The sequence below is a fragment of the Engystomops pustulosus genome, chromosome 7, assembly GCF_040894005.1.
Source record: "Engystomops pustulosus chromosome 7, aEngPut4.maternal, whole genome shotgun sequence".
NCBI classification, from domain to species: domain Eukaryota; kingdom Metazoa; phylum Chordata; class Amphibia; order Anura; family Leptodactylidae; genus Engystomops; species Engystomops pustulosus.
The window spans coordinates 15,043,399-15,060,559 of NC_092417.1; the positions used below are offsets into that span (position 1 = coordinate 15,043,399).

Consider the following 17,161-nt stretch of genomic DNA (forward strand, 5'->3'; position numbering starts at 1 on the left):
AAAAATAATTGGCTGGAGTTACAATTATAAAATATGCAGTTAAATACAACTTAAATACAAATTCAATTTAAGAACAAACGTACAGAACCTATCCGGTATGTAACCCGGGGACTGCCTGTACTGATAAATGGACTTTACTGATTTATGTTCATGTTTTATTCCATGTTCAATGGTATTTTGCTATTCATGTATTATCATACAGGTATAATAGCACTAAACAGACCAAATTAGTAGTTACCTAGTTAACAATGAATTAAGGTTAGTTTAAGGCTTAAAGGAAATCAACCACTAAAAAAAAAGAAAAGGCTGTAAATACTCACCTCCGCTCTTCTTCATCTTGATCCTGGCGCTGTCCGTCACTAGTCTTGACACATCGGGATCACCTAGAAAACAAACTTATAATTGGCAGCACAGAGCACAGGGACAAGATGTCCGGCACTGCGGACTGCTAATTATGCATGCCTCTTGCACCTCCCTCTCATATGCTGGGAGCATGGAAGAGCGAGGGTGTGGTCATCCCCCACACTGGAGTCCTAGCATGGGGTGCAAATACTCTATGGAGTCCCAGAATTTAGCCCTTAATATCTGCCCACTTACGCAAATGGCCGCCCTTGTGTTAAATGTACTCCACACACTCAGCACTCAGACCAACTCACTGCCACCAACAACACATTACTTATACTAAGAAGGACGCAGGCTCCTCAACCACACAGACAATGCACACTGATGATTCACACAGAACACACAATCAATATATATACTAGGTTAAAGAACCTGGTAATGTAATCCATTCGGAAAGTTGGATTCTCTAAGGCTACAAGCAGAGGCTTATCAAATGTTAACACTTTAATATATGTAAAGGTACAATACACTCAAAACATAAACTTGTCAGATGAAAAGAAAAACAAGTTACAAAACAATGTACATACAGGGGTCAAGGAATAAGAGTTCTCCTTTTGCAGAGTTTGCCAATTAAGGCCTTCCTACAGGCGTGGGGAGACGTAAAGCCATAGATACTCCACTGGAGAATTCTGGGAAATATGCAAATACATTTTTAAAGGTGTTGAATGAAAAACAATGCCTCATTTTGCTACTGGAAAGGCAGCCCCCCTAACAACTTAACATACAAACAGTTATGGGATGAAGAAACAAAATATCCTTACTATGAGATAGAGAGAGATATCTTGTCATGAGAGCACAGCATGGAGAGGTCCTGCCAGCCTTCTTATAAATAGAGTTCCCAGAACTGACAAGGTCTTCTTCCCTATTCACTAATTTAAACCCAGTGGGTTTTGCACCTCTACCCCCTGGCTGTGATGTCACTGAGAGGGGGAGGTCTGCATTTCCTCCTCCCTCCAGAGATGTACCTTCTGAGTCTGGGTTTTTCTTACAAACCCGTAACTTTTGATTGGAAGATGGCACAACTGCTTCCAATCATCAGGGTACCTCGCTACCTCTCACCCCATACCTAGGAGTGTCTAGGGGTGTTCTGCAATTGGACTGGGTTTACATGTAGCTAGGCTTTTGATACACAGGCCATAAGGGTATCTCGATCCTATAACTCTCTCCTGTAACTAAGGACCCATAGTTATGAATTATGTACTAGTTATGGAACAACTATGATAACTCTTTGTCTTGGTTTGGTTTTTGGCGGGAAAGCAACACACAGGCCTTCTACTTCTTTGATCTCCTCTTCTCGGGAGATGGATGAATGCTCACACTTGGGGTAAAAACAGGCTTCCTCCCAAGCTTTGGTCACAAAGAACTCCTGGGGTGGTCAGGCCTTTTTTGTTACAGAGTGCCATTTGCTCTGCCAAAAGGAGTCTTAGGGCTGTAATGTAATTTTGTGGGACAATAAATAGACCCCCAGTAAATTATTAAAGAAGAAACTGGTGTAATTATATTATCACAGAGGTGAGGTCACACGAAAGGGGGCCGTGTATAATTATCAGCCCGGAGTGCCGGACATCTTGTCCCCGCACTCTGTGCTGCTAATTATAAGTTTGTTTTTTTGGAGATCCCGGAGTGTCCAGACTAGCGACGTACAGCACTGGGATTAAGATGAATTTTAAAAATTTGGGGCTGAGGTCTCATGTAAGAATCTCTTAAAATGATTTGTTAAATCACCTTATGAAGATCATTGTATCTGCAACCACTCTGTATATCATATTATGTCTTCTAGGAGCCGCCATCAGACCTGTGGTGACCTTCACCCCCAACTACAAGAAGATATTTCCATCAGAGAAGATGACAATGACCTGTGATGTGGGATCTACTATAGGAGAGGGGATGGATTATATATGGTACAAGGACAATTCTCCTCTACACTATGGGAAATCCTATACAATACAAGATGCTGGAACATCACACAGTGGAAGTTACCAATGTCAGACCAGACCTGGAGAGATAAGTGACCCTGTTACACTGGGTGTTAATGATGGTGAGTAACTCTACCAGCTCATAGGTATACAGACAAGGCCCCAATAATCTTTAATAATGATCTTTATTTATATAGGCCCATCAAATTCTGTAGTGCTTTACAGATCAAAGTGAACATATGCAAATATAATTTAAATACATTACAGAGTACAAACAGTCATATAGAACTATCGGAGTGAGGGCCCTGATCACAAGAGCTTACAGTCTATGAGGATGAAGGGGTGATACAAGAGCTTACAGTCTATGAGGATGAGGGGTAGCCTGGAGCTTGCTATATATCTGGTGCTTGCCAGATAACAGACGGGAGTGAACAAAGGATGGATTTGTAAAGGGAGAGTTGATATTTCATGCAGTTAGCGATTGTTATAGATCTGCCTAAAGAGATGGGTTTTAAGAGCAGGTTTGAAACTTTGGAGGGTGGGTATTAGTCTGAGAGTCTGGGGAAGGGCATTCCAGAGAATTGTTGCAGCTCAGGAGAAGTCCTGGAGATGTGCATGAGAGGTTCGAATTAAGGTAGAGAGTAATCTAATGTCACTGGCAGAACGAATAATAATAATTCTTTATTTATAATAATTCTTTATTAATAAAGTGCACAAAGATTACTCAGCGCTGCACAAAGCATGTCAAGTTGGTCCCTGTCCCCATGGGGCTCACAATCTAAACAACCTACCAGTATGTTTTTTTAGTGTGGAAGGAAACCAGAGTACCCGGAGGAAACCCACCCAAACATGGAGAGAACATACAAACTCTTTGCAGATGTTGACCTGGGTGGGATTCGAACCCAGGACCCCAGCGCTGCAAGGCAGAAGTGCTAACCACTCAGCCACCGTGCCGAAGAACCTGGGTTGGGTGATAGACTGAGATGAGAGCGGTAGGGAGGTGTAGTATTATACAGATCTTTATGGATGAGGGTTATTATTTAAACTGAATTCAGAGATGGACAACTAGTGCAGTGATTGGTACAAACTGGAGGCATCCGAGTAGCGTTTAGTCTGAAAGGCAATCCATGCTGCTGCATTAAGAATAGATTGTAGTGGAGATAGTGTAGTGAGCGGAAGACCAATTAATTGGAAGTCACAGGAGAGTGAATCAGAGCAACAATTAGCATTTTAGCAGTTTAAATTGTCAGAAATGGGCGGATTCTGGAAATGTTTCTGAGATGCAAATGAGAAGTCGAAGTCCAGACAGTGGGCCTGCTGCCTCAGTGCTATAGTGATCCCAAAGACCGAGATGAAAAAGGAGTTCAGTCTTAGAAGGATTAAGTTTCAAAAAAAAAGAAGTTATCATGTTAGAGACAGCAGAGAGACAGTCACTAGTGTCCTGGAGTAAGGCAGGGGTGATGTTTCACGCCAAAGTATATAGCTGGGTATCATCAGCATAGAGATGATACTGGAAAGCAAATCTGCTGATGGTTTGGGCAGAATAGAAGGAAATGAGGACTGAGCCCTGAGAAACCCCAACACTGAGAGGAAGATAAGAAGAGAAAGATCCAGAAAAGGAGACACTGAAAGTGCGGTCAAAGAGAAAAAAAAACAAAAAAGTACAGTGTCTTTTTGGGCATTGGAGCGAAGCATCGTGAAGAAAAGCTGCTTGTCCACAGTATCGAACGCTGCCGATAGATCCAGAAGAATGAGGATCGAAAAGTCTCCTTTAGATTTAGAAGTGAGGAGATCAATGGGACTGCAGGGATTAACAAACCCAAACCTTAAATTTGGTACTTGCCCCTGTACCTTAATAAACCATCCAACCGTTTGGTACTTGACCTTGTACTTTTATAAACCATCCAACCGTTTGGTACTTGACCTTGTACTTTGATAAACCATCCAACCGTTTGGTACTTGACCTTGTACTTTGATAAACCATCCAACCGTTTGGAACTTGACCTTGTACTTTTATAAACCATCCAACCGTTTGGTACTTGACCTTGTACTTTGATAAACCTTCCATCCGTTTGGTACTTGACCGTGTGCCTAGACTAACCACCCAACCGTCTGGTACTTGACCGTGTACCTAGACTAACCAACCATCAACAGACCGGGAAACTAAATGTTTGGGTAATGTGGGAAGGCCACAGCGTTTATTAACAACTAAGATAAATTATTAAATAACGTTATAAATTAAAACATTTCCAAACTTGCTAGGCCCGCTCGGCATCTTCAAAATCTTGAGAACCAACTTCACCCGAAATGGCGGCTGCGTCCCTGCAGCCGGCATGTGGGCATCTTCCAGCGCCTTAGGGCCTGTGTAACTTCCGCCACGGAGCAGCCTCCTCCCTCCTACCACCGGCTGCGACCCCCCACACGGACCAAGGCCATGCAGGACGAGAAGGAAAATATTCACCTCAATGGAATTGAGATGGACCCCGTCGCATAATAAGAGATGGCGGTTATCCCCTGCAGATTCTCATGCCTATACGGCACTCCACCCAGGGACACCATGTATTTTTGATAATCGGGACTTTCCTTGCTCTCCTTAAGGCAGCTGTGAATAGGATGCCTGACCCATTAACTGCTCGAAGACATACCTGCAAAACCCACAAGACTTCCTTCAAGGGACTAGTTATCCGGGGTGAGATGTGCCTTTTGTGCTACCCAGGATTATCCTTTACCGACTTTAAGTTACTGCATTTACCCAAAACCAGGGACCGAAACCGCAAAAGCTCGCAACTAGTTATGGAAAGTTTTGGACACTTCCATCTTTCTCTGCACTAAGTCAACCACCCTATCAAAGGAGACGTACGTAACCGCCACAACCTCGTATATAGCGTCATTGACCGAGGGACCCTTGGGAAAAGACAGGTGGTCGATTAATCTGAACTTTCCAGGCTCCTTTTGGGAACTAAGCCTGGCGGTTCTATAAGGGGGCGGCCATCCTACCCGGGGAAACCTCATTCCCGACCTTCTCCAGTGCTAATACTGGATTGAAAGAAATTAAACTGCCGCATTTAACCAACATTGCGGTGGGCTGGTGGTAGACCTGATGCAGTGGATGGGGTGAGAAGTGCCTTTTGTGCTGCCCAGGATTATCCTTCACTGACATTAACCCCTTAACGCCGAAGCCACTTTTCACCTTCCTGACACGGGCCAGTTTTTCAAATCTGCCCTGTGTCACTATAAGTGGTTATAACTCCAGAAGCTTTAACATATCCAAGGGATTTTAAAATAGTTTTCTTGTTACACATTGTACTTCATGTTAGTTGAAAAATTTTGGTGTTATGTTTTGCATTTATTTATGAGAAAATCAGATATTTGGTGAAAATTTTAAAAAATTCTCGATTTTCGAACTTCAAAATGTTCTACTTTTACCATACATAGTCATAACCGCAAAACAAACTTAGTAACTAACATTCACCGAATGTCTATTTTATGTCTCTGTGGTTTTTTATGCATACTCTTATTTTTGTAGGATAAAAAACCTGAGGGACCTGCTCTGGTTTCAAATCACTTTGAGAGGCCTAAATAAAAGTAAAATCCCATAAATTACCCCATTATAGAAACTACACCCCTCAGTGTATGTGAAACAACTTTTATGAAGTTTGTTAATCCTTTAATTGTTTTACAGGGGTTAAAATAAAATCGGATACAATTGTGAAAGTACATATTTTTGGCTAAATGAATGTGTCTTTCAAAAAATGTACAAATTCTCAGTGGATAAAATACCAAAAAGCTCCACAAAATTTGATACCCAATCTCTCCCGCGTATAACAATCCCCCATATGTGGTGGTGACTGCTTTATGGGCACACGCCAGGGCATCGAAGGGAAGCTGCGCCATGCAGAGCAGATTGTGCATTGTCACTTTTTATTGGCTATACAATCTTTATTTTCATTTATTTATTTTTTATTTGTTTATTTTTTTGGCAATTTGGACATATAAGGGCTTATTTATTGCGACATGCGATGCACTTTACAAATAAAAAATTATTCTAACTGGGATTTGAACCTAGAACCCGCAGTGTCCATGAACAATAATGACACAGCGCCTCAACCAACTGAGCTATAACTTCCGTGCTTCATGTTAGTGGGTCATTAGCTTATTGATGGGATTTTATTAACTCTTGAATGTATGGGTGAAAAGAAAATTGCCAATTTTGGTTCCTTTTTTTTTTTTTTTTTTTTTTTGGGGTCGTACACCGTAGACTAACAATACTATATTATCTTTAACGTACAGATCACTACGATTACGGTGAAATCTCATTTATATAGGTTTTCATTTATATTTACAATTTTACTGGAAAAAACTAACATAGAGGAAATCTCATTTGTTTTCGCATCGCCAAATTTTCGGAGACGTAACTTTAATATTTTTTGGTTGACAGAGCTAGTTTAGGGCTTATTTTTTACGTGTTGAGTTGTCTTTCAATTGATACCATTTTGGCGCACATCATTTTTTTTTTTTGGATCACTTTTTGAACATTTTTGTGAAGAGATTTTATGAAAAATTTACAATTTTGTCGAGTTTTTCGGGTTTTGTTTTTACGGCGTTCAGCAAGCGGGTCCAATAATGTTTCTAAGTTATTGTACTGATTGTTACGGACGCGACAATACCAAATATGTAAAGAACATACAAACTCTTGGCAGATGTTGACCCTGGGACCTGAACCCAGGTCCCCAGCTCTGCAAGGATGTAATGCTAACCACTAAGCCACCTGTTCAAGATATTCTACACCTTACACAGTGTAATACAGATGTATTACACTGTGTAATGTTCAATGTGTTACAGCCAGGTCCTGCCAGAAGGCACGGACCCGGCTCCCGGAAGGAGGATCGCGCAGCCCCGGGCACTGGCAGTCCCGGGGCTGCGATCCCTAAATGTGTTACCCTGTCCTGCGTTAGCTAAATTCCCTAAGCCCACAGGTGTATCCTGACTGCCTTCTAAATTGTGTGAGTAGTGATCTAATGGACGTGATGACCTCTGTGTTCTTGTGTGAGGAGGTAATGGCCGACCACGAGGGGAGGCCACTGAACTCACCGGATGAAGTCTTCTCTGTTGGAGCTGACTTGTCCTGATGAGAAGGCTGTGCTTTGTCCTGTTCAGACGGTTGGTGATGTTCGGAAGCTGAAGTGATGCGTTGAGGTGGTTGCTTGATGACGTCAGAACTGCGAGGTGGAGCTTGAGAGTCTTGGCTGCCATGACGGGATGACCTCTGGAACTGCAGTGGCTGTAGATGAGCTGAGGATCTGTTTTCGGATTCCTGGCGAGTTGTTGGATGCTCTGATGTCCGCCTGGAGCGCTTGGTCAGGCGGTGAGGGAAGTCTCTGTGCCGTTGTCGGGAGTCTTGGTGACGGGTGCGGGCGTGTGAGTGCGCCGCCCCGCGGCCACTGGAACCCGGTGACGATGGGCTGTTGTAGTGTCTGCGACGTCCTCCGTGATGATGCGTCCTCCGTGATGTCTGGGAGTCCATTCTGCTGTGATGTTGCTGCTTGTAGGACGGGGATCTGTGGCTCCTGTCTCTGTGGTGCACCGTGGGCATAGAGGTCTCTACCGCATCAAGAGTATGCAGAGAGGACTCAGGGGAATAGGAGGGGAGGAGGGAAAGGGAGCTGAGAAGGGACCCAGGGCTGTGGTGTTGGCTGGGCCGGGGGGCATGGTGGGGGGGGGGAGAGGGCCGGGACGCAGGCTGGTGATAGCGCTGCTGGCGGCTGTGTTGGTGGGGGGTATGTGAAAGGGAGGGCCCGGGGCTGGCTGGGGAGTAGGCCCGAGGCCTGATGTAGGGCCTGGGGCTGGGTGAGGAGCAGCCCTGAGGCCTGGTATGGGGTCTGGGGCTGGGTGAAGAGCAGGCCTGAGGCCTTGTATGGGGCCTGGGGCTGCATGGGGAGCAGGCCTGAGGCCTGGAACAGGGCCTGGGGCTGCCTGACATGTGGGGGAATAGGCCTGAGGCAGGCCCAAGGCTGTATGCGGCATAGGCCTGAAGCCTGCCGCGCCGAGGAGAGTGCTGGGGGAGGTAGGTGTCGTTGAGAGGAGGAGAGCCTGGGGCTGCCGGTGGGATGCGGAGGCACCGCACGGTGGGATGAGGGAGAACCATGAGGAGATCGCCGCGGAGAGGAAGGCCTTGTGTCCCCTGCTGGCTGCCGGGTGGGCCGGGCCACAGCGCTGGATGCTGCTCCCGGTTGAAAACCACGCCGGAGAAGAGGTGAGCGCGGGGGGGAGAGGGAGAGTGAGCGTGGGGGGGTGCGGGCTTGTGGCAGGTGGCGCTGGGAGGCACGGCCGCGGAGCTGGAAGCGGGCATCGGCTGGGGGACATGCCAGAGTGGAGGTGAGCGGTGGTGAGAGGGGGGGGGCGGAGAGAGGCGGGCGGGGGGGTGATCGGGGGAGAGGCGGGCGGGGGGTGCTCGGGGGAGGTGCGGGCTGGCTGTCAGGGGATCGCGGCCTGCTTGGGGAGCGCAGGGAGGCCCAGTCCGCAGCGCTGGCACCGGCTGGGTGCTTCGCAGAAGCGGTGGAGAGTGGAGACGGTGACAGGCAAGGGGACGCGGCCTGCTGGGTGAACGCAAGGGGGTGCGGGGCGCAGCGCTTGGATGCCAGGTGGGGGAGCGCACAGGAGGCAAACACTTACACTTTGAGGCCTCCTTCCGATCCGTCCCCCGACGATCCGCTGCACTGGCTGCAGCATGGGTCCCACGTGGTCTGGGCGACGCCATCTTTTTTTGGCCCGGGCCGCGCTACCTGGTTGGTGCAGGCGATCCAGGGCTCAAACGGACGGGAGGCCTGATCTTCCGGATGGGCCTTCCTCTATCTTCTGCCAGCTGCTCCTCAGGCACTGCACTGGAGACGCTGCTAGCACGTGGAGGAGGTGAGGAGCACTGGGTGGGTGGTGGTGACAGGGTGGCGGCCCACCGGGCAGGGGGTGATGGCTGTACCCTCCAGGGTGGAAGCCACTGCAGGAGGATTCAGTCCTAGGAGATGGGTGTCCTCTTCAGGGACGTCCGCTTCTTGAACCGACCCCGCAGCAGGGCGCTGCAGGAGGGTATCCAGCCAGGCTGAACCCTGCTTGGCCCCTTGCTGGCTTACTTGTTCTTCTAGGGAAGCCATGCTGAGTATTTGCAGAGGGGTCTCTGACTTCTCGCCTCTTCGGACCAGGGGGCAGAAGGAAAGAGGCCCCCCCACGTGCTCTCGGACTTTATAAAACCACCGGGCGGGTCCTTACCCGCCCCCAAACGCCACCTCCTGTGACCTCACACGGGAGGAGTAAAGGGGCAAGCCCCACCAGCCTACCAGAAGGCTTGAAACCACCCCCTACTGTCCTCAGCCCCTTCGCTATTTGCTTTGGGGCTTGTTAAGACTTTAGTAAGAGCAGCTTCAGGGGAATCTGGGAAATCTAGGAGGTCAAGGAGGGAGTTATTTGAGAGATATCGGGTTAGTTGAGAATATTTCAGGCATTACAGGAGTTTGGAGATGAAAGGGAGATTAGAGACTGGTCTATAGTTAGTAGCATTGGATGGGTCCAGTGAAGGTTTCTTCAGTAAAGAGGTAACAACAGCATGCTTGAAAGAAGAGTGTATAACACCGGAAGAGAGAGAGAGAGGTTGAAGATTTTAGTGCGGTGAGAAGTGACTGCTGGGGAGAGAGACTGTATCAGATGTGCTTGGTGCAGATAGTGGGGCGAGCAGGGGAAAGGAGCCTGGACACTTCTTCCTTTGTGACTGTCTCAATCTAGAGGGAAGGGGAATAGTAGGGGGAGTAAATTGAGAGATAATTTCATGTTGAATGCAATCAATTTTATCTTTAAAGTAGGTGGCCAGATATTCAGTCCCAAGATCTGTGACAAGTGGCTGCAGCTTTGGTATTAGTAAGAAGTGAAGAGTCTTTTGGGGTTGTTAGGGAGAGAGGATATTAGATTAGTAAAATAAACATGTTTAGCGAGGTGAAGGGCAGCGTTATAGGTTTTTACCATAAAGTTGAAGAGCAGAAAGTCTTCAGATGTGTGCGATTTTCTCCACAGACATTTTGCAATCCTGGAACACTGTCAAAAGAAAAGAGTAACAAGTTGTATCACACACAGACTGATAAGAGGTCACATATGTCTCCTCCTCCTATATCATTGTGTATTACAGGTTGGGTCATCCTGCAGACCCCTCTACATGTCTATGAAGGAGATGACATAAATATAAGATGTCACCACTATCCTGGATTCCCCGGAGGACGGACAATATTCTATAAAGATAATGAAGTCATTAGAGACTGGGGAGATGCAGAATATAATATCAAAAATGTAACCAGGACGACTGCCGGGACTTATAGATGTAGGAAAGAAGTCTATGATTTTTCATATGAAGATGAAGCTTCTGTATCTGTAGAAGGTAAATCCAGAATCATTTATTTACAGACCTGGACCATCACAGGCGGCCAGTCTCGTCCACATTTCTGTAAAAGGATTTAGATCAGGACTCTGTGCTCTGGCCATTTTATTGTTTCTATGTTTTCTGTTTCAAGGAACTGTTTTACCCTTTTTTCTGTGTGACAGGGGGTATTGTCCTGCATGAAAATTTCTGTGTGAGTGATGAACTCAACGAAGGAGCCATATGTTGTTGAAGAAGGTTCTCACACATACTTGCATTCACCCTGCCCTGTAGCTTTTTGAGAGGTCGAATTCTTGCTTCCACTTCCAATAACGTTCACCAAACCATGACACTTCCTGTACCACCTTTCACTGACTTCTTTACACACTTTGGGTTTAGTTCTCTCCCAGTTTGTCAACAAACATAATGTTTTCCATAACACTTAAATAAATTAAACTGTTAAAAATTAATTGTGGACCACTTTCTATGTTGTAAAATTTTAATTTTGTATTTATCAGTTAATATTGGCAAATGGGGGTTTGCTTTTTTCAGATCATTATTCAAATGCAGTAATCTCATGGCTATAAATAGTCATAAATAGTTAAGACAGGAAAAAACCTTTTGGGAAGTTAAATAAGTGGTTAGTCTTTAGACTTTAGCTAGAGCCCAATGTAGTCCTCAAACAGTTCCCATTGGAGATTAATTTTGTTCCCCATTATTCTATAATACGTGGCTCCTTTCATCATCAATCAGTGCGGCTTAAATGTTACCAGGGAAATTCCGTATTTTCAACATCATCTCATAAAAAATAATAAACTTTTACCCATCTAAATGCCAACATTTTATGCAAGTGACTACACTGTTTCCCCAAAAATAAGACAGTGTCTTATATTAATTTTTGCTCCTAATGAGGCACTAGGTCTTATTTTCAGGGGATTCTTATTTTTCCATTAACAAGAATTTACATTTATCATTGAACAAAAAATCAACTTCTCTAACATTCCTATAACTCTCCAAACTCATGCTGTATTTCTTGTGACTCCATTTCTATTAGAATCATTGCCCCCAGTCTCTCATGTTTAGTAAAAGAACTTTCCATAAATGACCCTTCTTATCCTGGTAGTTGCTGGTAACACATTTGCAGCACAACAGTCAGTGATTTTATACCATGAATTCTTTCCCATGTCACAACCTTGTGCAGCATCTAAAATATTTACTAATACTAATGTACGGTGTGGGGGTGGGAGGAGCTGCTGCAATGGCGGCCGCTGGGTCTTATTTTCAGGGGAGGCCTTATATTTCTAAGCCTGAACAAAATTGTACTAGGTCTTATTTTCGGGGGATGTCTTATTTTAGGGGAAACAGGGTATGTACTTGTGTCCCTGTGCCACACACACACCTTTCTAGTGCTGTCATCAGCTTGAATTATTTCAGTCGTCTACTGAGACTGAAGTTTAAATTAGGGGGAACAGGTCTACATCTTGCTTCAAGACAATTCTCTGAATTTTTATTGATGAAATTCTCCATCAGTTCTTCCAAACCAATTGGTAGAACTGATGGATGGATTCCCACCCAGTCTACTCTGTGGGGCAGATTTACTTACCCGGTCCAGTCGCGATCCCGCGGTGCATTGTCCGACGTTGATTCGGAGCTTGCCGGGATTCACTAAGGTCGTGCGCCCAATATCCACTAGGTGTCACTGCTGCGCCGAGGTCCGCCAGAGTTCACCTTCTTCGTCCCAGTGTATGTGAGTGCTATTCTTGTGACAAATTTTTTTTTAAAAATTCCGTTTTTTTTCCGAATCCATCAGGTTTTCCGACGGCCATGCCCCCCCCCCTTTTCTGTCGGCACCGATGCGCCACAATCCGATTGCGTGCGCCAAAATCCTGGGGCAACTCAGGTTAAATCGGAAATCAACGGGAAACCCGACAAAAGTGCGCGATTTGGACCCTTAGTAAATGAACCCCAATGTTCTCAGGCTGTGAAAGGAGGGAATTTATTGATGCACTTTTGATACATATCAAGGCTTTTATTTTGCCACATTTTTGTCTGAAAAAGGGGCCTGGTCTTGGGAATAGGTGCAAACCCTTTGGAAAGTTACTTAGCATCGAGAAAGGAGGTTTGGCCGAGATGAATAAGTCTCAGAGGCCAAAAAGTTAGCAGGGCTAAAAGAATGTCTAAAATTCGAACTCAACCGTCCTAAACTGCGACAGAATTCATCATCACGGCGATTATTGTCGCTCAGCCAACTACTATTGTTGTCACGTCTACACTGCCGGAGGTGTCAACACATTAAGAAATTCCCCCTAATATGTTACTAATGACTCGGTTATCACAATGTTGCTGCCAAAATCTTTCTACTTACATATTGTTATCACTTTTATCCAATTCTAGAGCTTTTCACGGCTCCCACAATATCAGTGACCCCACATCCAGTGTTTAGGAATGATAACGTGACCCTGAGATGTGAGACGCGTCTCCCTCCTCCCAGACAGAAGACACGGCTGCACTTTACTTTCTACAGAGAAGGACGGATGGTTCAGGGATTTGGTGTCAGTGATATCTATGAAGTCTACAATGTTCAGCTGGAGGATTCTGGGAAATATTCATGTCACGTGGAAACTACAGATAGAAGAGTAAGGAAGAAAAGTGCAGAGCGACTCATCCAGATACAAGGTGAGGATGGACAATGTTTTTTTTCCGAATCCATCTGGTTTTCCGACGGCCACGCCCCCCCATTTCTGTCGGCACCAATGCGCCACAATCCGATTGCGTGCGCCAAAATTCTGGGGCAACTTAGGTTAAATCGGAAGTCAACGGGAAATCCGACAAAAGTGCGCGATTCGGACCCTTAGTAAATGAACCCCAATGTTCTCACGCTGTGAAAGGAGGGAATTTATTGATGCACTTTTGATAGATATCAAGGCTTTTATTTTGCCACTTTTCCAACTTGTCTGAAAAAGGGGCCGGGTCTTGGGAATAGGTGCAAACCCTCTGGAAAGTTACTTAGCATCAAGAAAGGGGGTGTGGTCTCAGAGGCCAAAAAGTTAGCAGGGCTAAAAGAATGTCTAAAATTCGAACTCAACCGTCCTAAACTGCGACAGAATTCATCATCACGGCGATTATTGTGGCACAGCCAACGACTATTGTTGTCACGTCTACACTGCCGGAGGTGTCAACACATTAAGAAATTCCCCCTAATATGTTACTAATGACTTGGTTATCACAATGTTGCTGCCAAAATCTTTCTACTTACATATTGTTATCACTTTTATCCAATTCTAGAGCTTTTCACGGCTCCCACAATATCAGTGACCCCACATCCAGTATTTAGGAATGATAACGTGACCCTGAGATGTGAGATGCGTCTCCCTCCTCCCAGACAGAAGACACGGCTGCACTTTACTTTCTACAGAGAAGGACAGATGGTTCAGGGATTTGGGGTCAGTGATATCTATGAAGTCTACAATGTTCAGCTGGAGGATTCTGGGAAATATTCATGTCACGTGGAAACTACAGATAAGAGAGTAAGGAAGGAAAGTGCAGAGCGACTCATCCAGATACAAGGTGAGGATGGACAATGGTTAATACATTATACAAAATGTATAAGAACTTCTTTTAACACCTAGAAAGTAACTTTTTCTTTCTCCCTTTCAAAAATCCAACATTTTTAAAATTGACATAGTACAGAGCCCTGAGAAGACTTTTTATTTGTCAGGTGAATTGTCCTTCCTCGTGGAACCATTTGATATTCTGTGCTTAGTCCTGGAGAGCTGGACACCAAGTTCTATACAACTTTTCTATGTTAATACCTTTAAACAAGTCAAAACTAGAGATGAGCGAGCACTAAAATGCTCGGGTGCTCGTTATTCGAGACGAACTTTTCCAGATGCTCGAGTGCTCGTCTCGAGTAACGAGCCCCATTGAAGTCAATGGGAGACCCGAGCATTTTTCAAAGGGACCATGGTTCATGAATAAAATGTGTTATTTAATTGAAAAAGAATGTCTTCTGATAAGTGATCAGATGTATGGAAACATCTGCAATCTATTCTTCACTGTTCCGCGCGTATATTATCTCCCGACAAGTTAGCAGATGTGAAGAACAGTGAAGAATAGAATAAAAACAGTGAACACAGGATCATTTAAGTGAAAAACGCAGTGAAAAACACAGTGAAGAATAGATTACAGATGTTCGGCACATCTGCTTACTTGTCGGGGTGATACGCTGTGCCGGGATCCGCTCCTCTTCTTCCACTGCAGTCTCCCCGTGCTGCCCGATGTCTCCCCGTGCTGCCCGATGTCTCCCCCGTGCTGCCCGATGTCTCCCCCGTGCTGCCCGATGACTCCCCCGTGCTGCCCGATGTCTCCCCCGTGCTGCCCGATGTCTCCCCCGTGCTGCCCGATGTTTGCCCCGTGCTGCCCGATGTCTCCCCACTGCCCGATGTCTCCCCCGTGCTGCCCGATGTCTCCCCACTGCCCGATGTCTCCCCCGTGCTGCCCGATGTCTCCCCCGTGCTGCCCGATGTCTCCCCCGTGCTGCCCGATGTCTCCCCCGTGCTGCCCGATGTCTCCCCCGTGCTGCCCGATGTCTCCCCCGTGCTGCCCGATGTCTCCCCCGTGCTGCCCGATGTCTCCCCCGTGCTGCCCGATGTCTCCCTGCTGCCCGATGTCTCCCTGCTGCTTGATGTCTCCCTGCTGCTTGATGTCTCCCTGCTGCCGTTCCGCGCGTATCTTCCGACAAGTAAGCAGATGTGCCGAACATCTGTAATCTATTCTTCACTGTGTTCTTCACTGTCTTTTTCACTTAAATTATCCTGTGTTCACTGTGTTCACTGTTTTTATTCTATTCTTCATTGTTCTTCACTGTGTTTTTTTAATTAAATGCTCGATCTCGAGCAGGGGAAATACTCGTCCGAGCAACGAGCCGTTTCGAGTACCTTAATACTCGAACGAGCATCAAGCTCGGACGAGTATACTCGCTCATCTCTAGTCAAAACCATATTTTTACAACCGAATCTTTTTTTAATTCAGTGAATGGAACTGGATCATTTAATCACAGGACTATATGAAATATCTTAAACAATATTTTAATAGATTGGGCATTTTTGGGGATACATAATATATATCTAATTGTTTTATAGCTTTATTTTTGGGGTTGATCTGAATTTCATTACATTTTTTTGTGTTAGGCTTAAGCTGTTATGGAAATGATCCCTACTGGCCAATGGTGTCAGGTCTAATGGGTTAAGAGTTGCTCCAATCATGGCCATGAGCGCTTCTGCTGAATTATATTCTCTTAACCCTCTCCATACACTCGAACCGACAGCATCACATACCTGTATATCACATAACTATATTTCATACTGTAGGAGAGGGATTAAAATCAAAGTGTCACGGGTTCTCCAACGACCCATGCCGCAGTTCGTGGGCTCCCCCGTGCCACTCTCTACCAGTGAACGCAGCACCCGCGCTTCTAACCGATCCCCATTCCTGTCTCTCGTCTGTCGGCCGTGAATGGAGGGAATTTATTGATGCACTTTTGATACATATCAAGGATTTTATTTTGCCACTTTTCCAACTTGTCTGAAAAAGGGGGCCGGGTCTTGGAAATAGGTGCAAACCCTCTGGAAAGTTACTTAGCATCGGGAAAGGGGGTGTGGCCGAGATGAATAAGTCTCAGAGGCCAAAAAGTTAGCAGGGCTAAAAGAATGTCTAAAATTCGAACTCAACCGTCCTAAACTGCGACAGAATTCATCATCATGGTGATTATTGTGGCGCAGCCAACGACTATTGTTGTCACGTCTACACTGCCGGAGGTGTCAATACATTAAGAAATTCCCCCTAATATGTTACTAATGACTCGGTTATCACAATGTTGCTGCCAAAATCTTTCTACTTACATATTGTTATCACTTTTATCCAATTCTAGAGTTTTTCACTGCTCCCACAATATCAGTGACCCCACATCCAGTGTTTAGGAACGATAACGTGACCCTGACATGTGAGACGCGTCTCTCTCCTCCCAGACAGAAGACACGACTGCACTTTACTTTCTACAGAGAAGGTCGAATGGTTCAGGGATTTGGGGTCAGTGATATCTATGAAGTCTACAATGTTCAGCTGGAGGATTCTGGGAATTATTCATGTGCGGTGGAAACTACAGATAAGAGAGTAAGGAAGGAAAGTGCAGAGCGACTCATCCAGATACAAGGTGAGGATGGACGATGGTTAATACATCATACAAAATGTATAAGAACTTCTTTCAACACCTAGAAAGTAACTTTTTCTTTCTCCCTTTCAAAAACCTAACATTTTTAAAATTGACATAGTACAGAGCCCTGAGAAGACTTTTTTATTTGTCAGGTGAATTGTCCTTCCTCGTGGAACCATTTGATATTCTGTGCTTAGTCCTGGAGAGCTGGACACCAAGTTCTATACAACTTTTCTA

The 17,161-nt window shown here is 45.5% G+C and overlaps 1 protein-coding gene across 2 annotated transcripts in view; it reads left to right on the forward strand.

The window, feature by feature from the left end:
- The window catches only part of LOC140069329 (Fc receptor-like protein 5), an 84,589-nt gene that overhangs the window by 65,429 nt on the left and 1,999 nt on the right, over nucleotides 1-17,161 (forward strand). For both annotated transcript variants that reach the window (XM_072114890.1, XM_072114891.1), the window contains 3 exons: nucleotides 13,108-13,389; nucleotides 13,999-14,280; nucleotides 16,643-16,924. In XM_072114890.1, coding sequence (XP_071970991.1) covers nucleotides 13,108-13,389; nucleotides 13,999-14,280; nucleotides 16,643-16,924 — 846 coding nt within the window. The remainder of the gene's footprint in view (nucleotides 1-13,107; nucleotides 13,390-13,998; nucleotides 14,281-16,642; nucleotides 16,925-17,161) is intronic.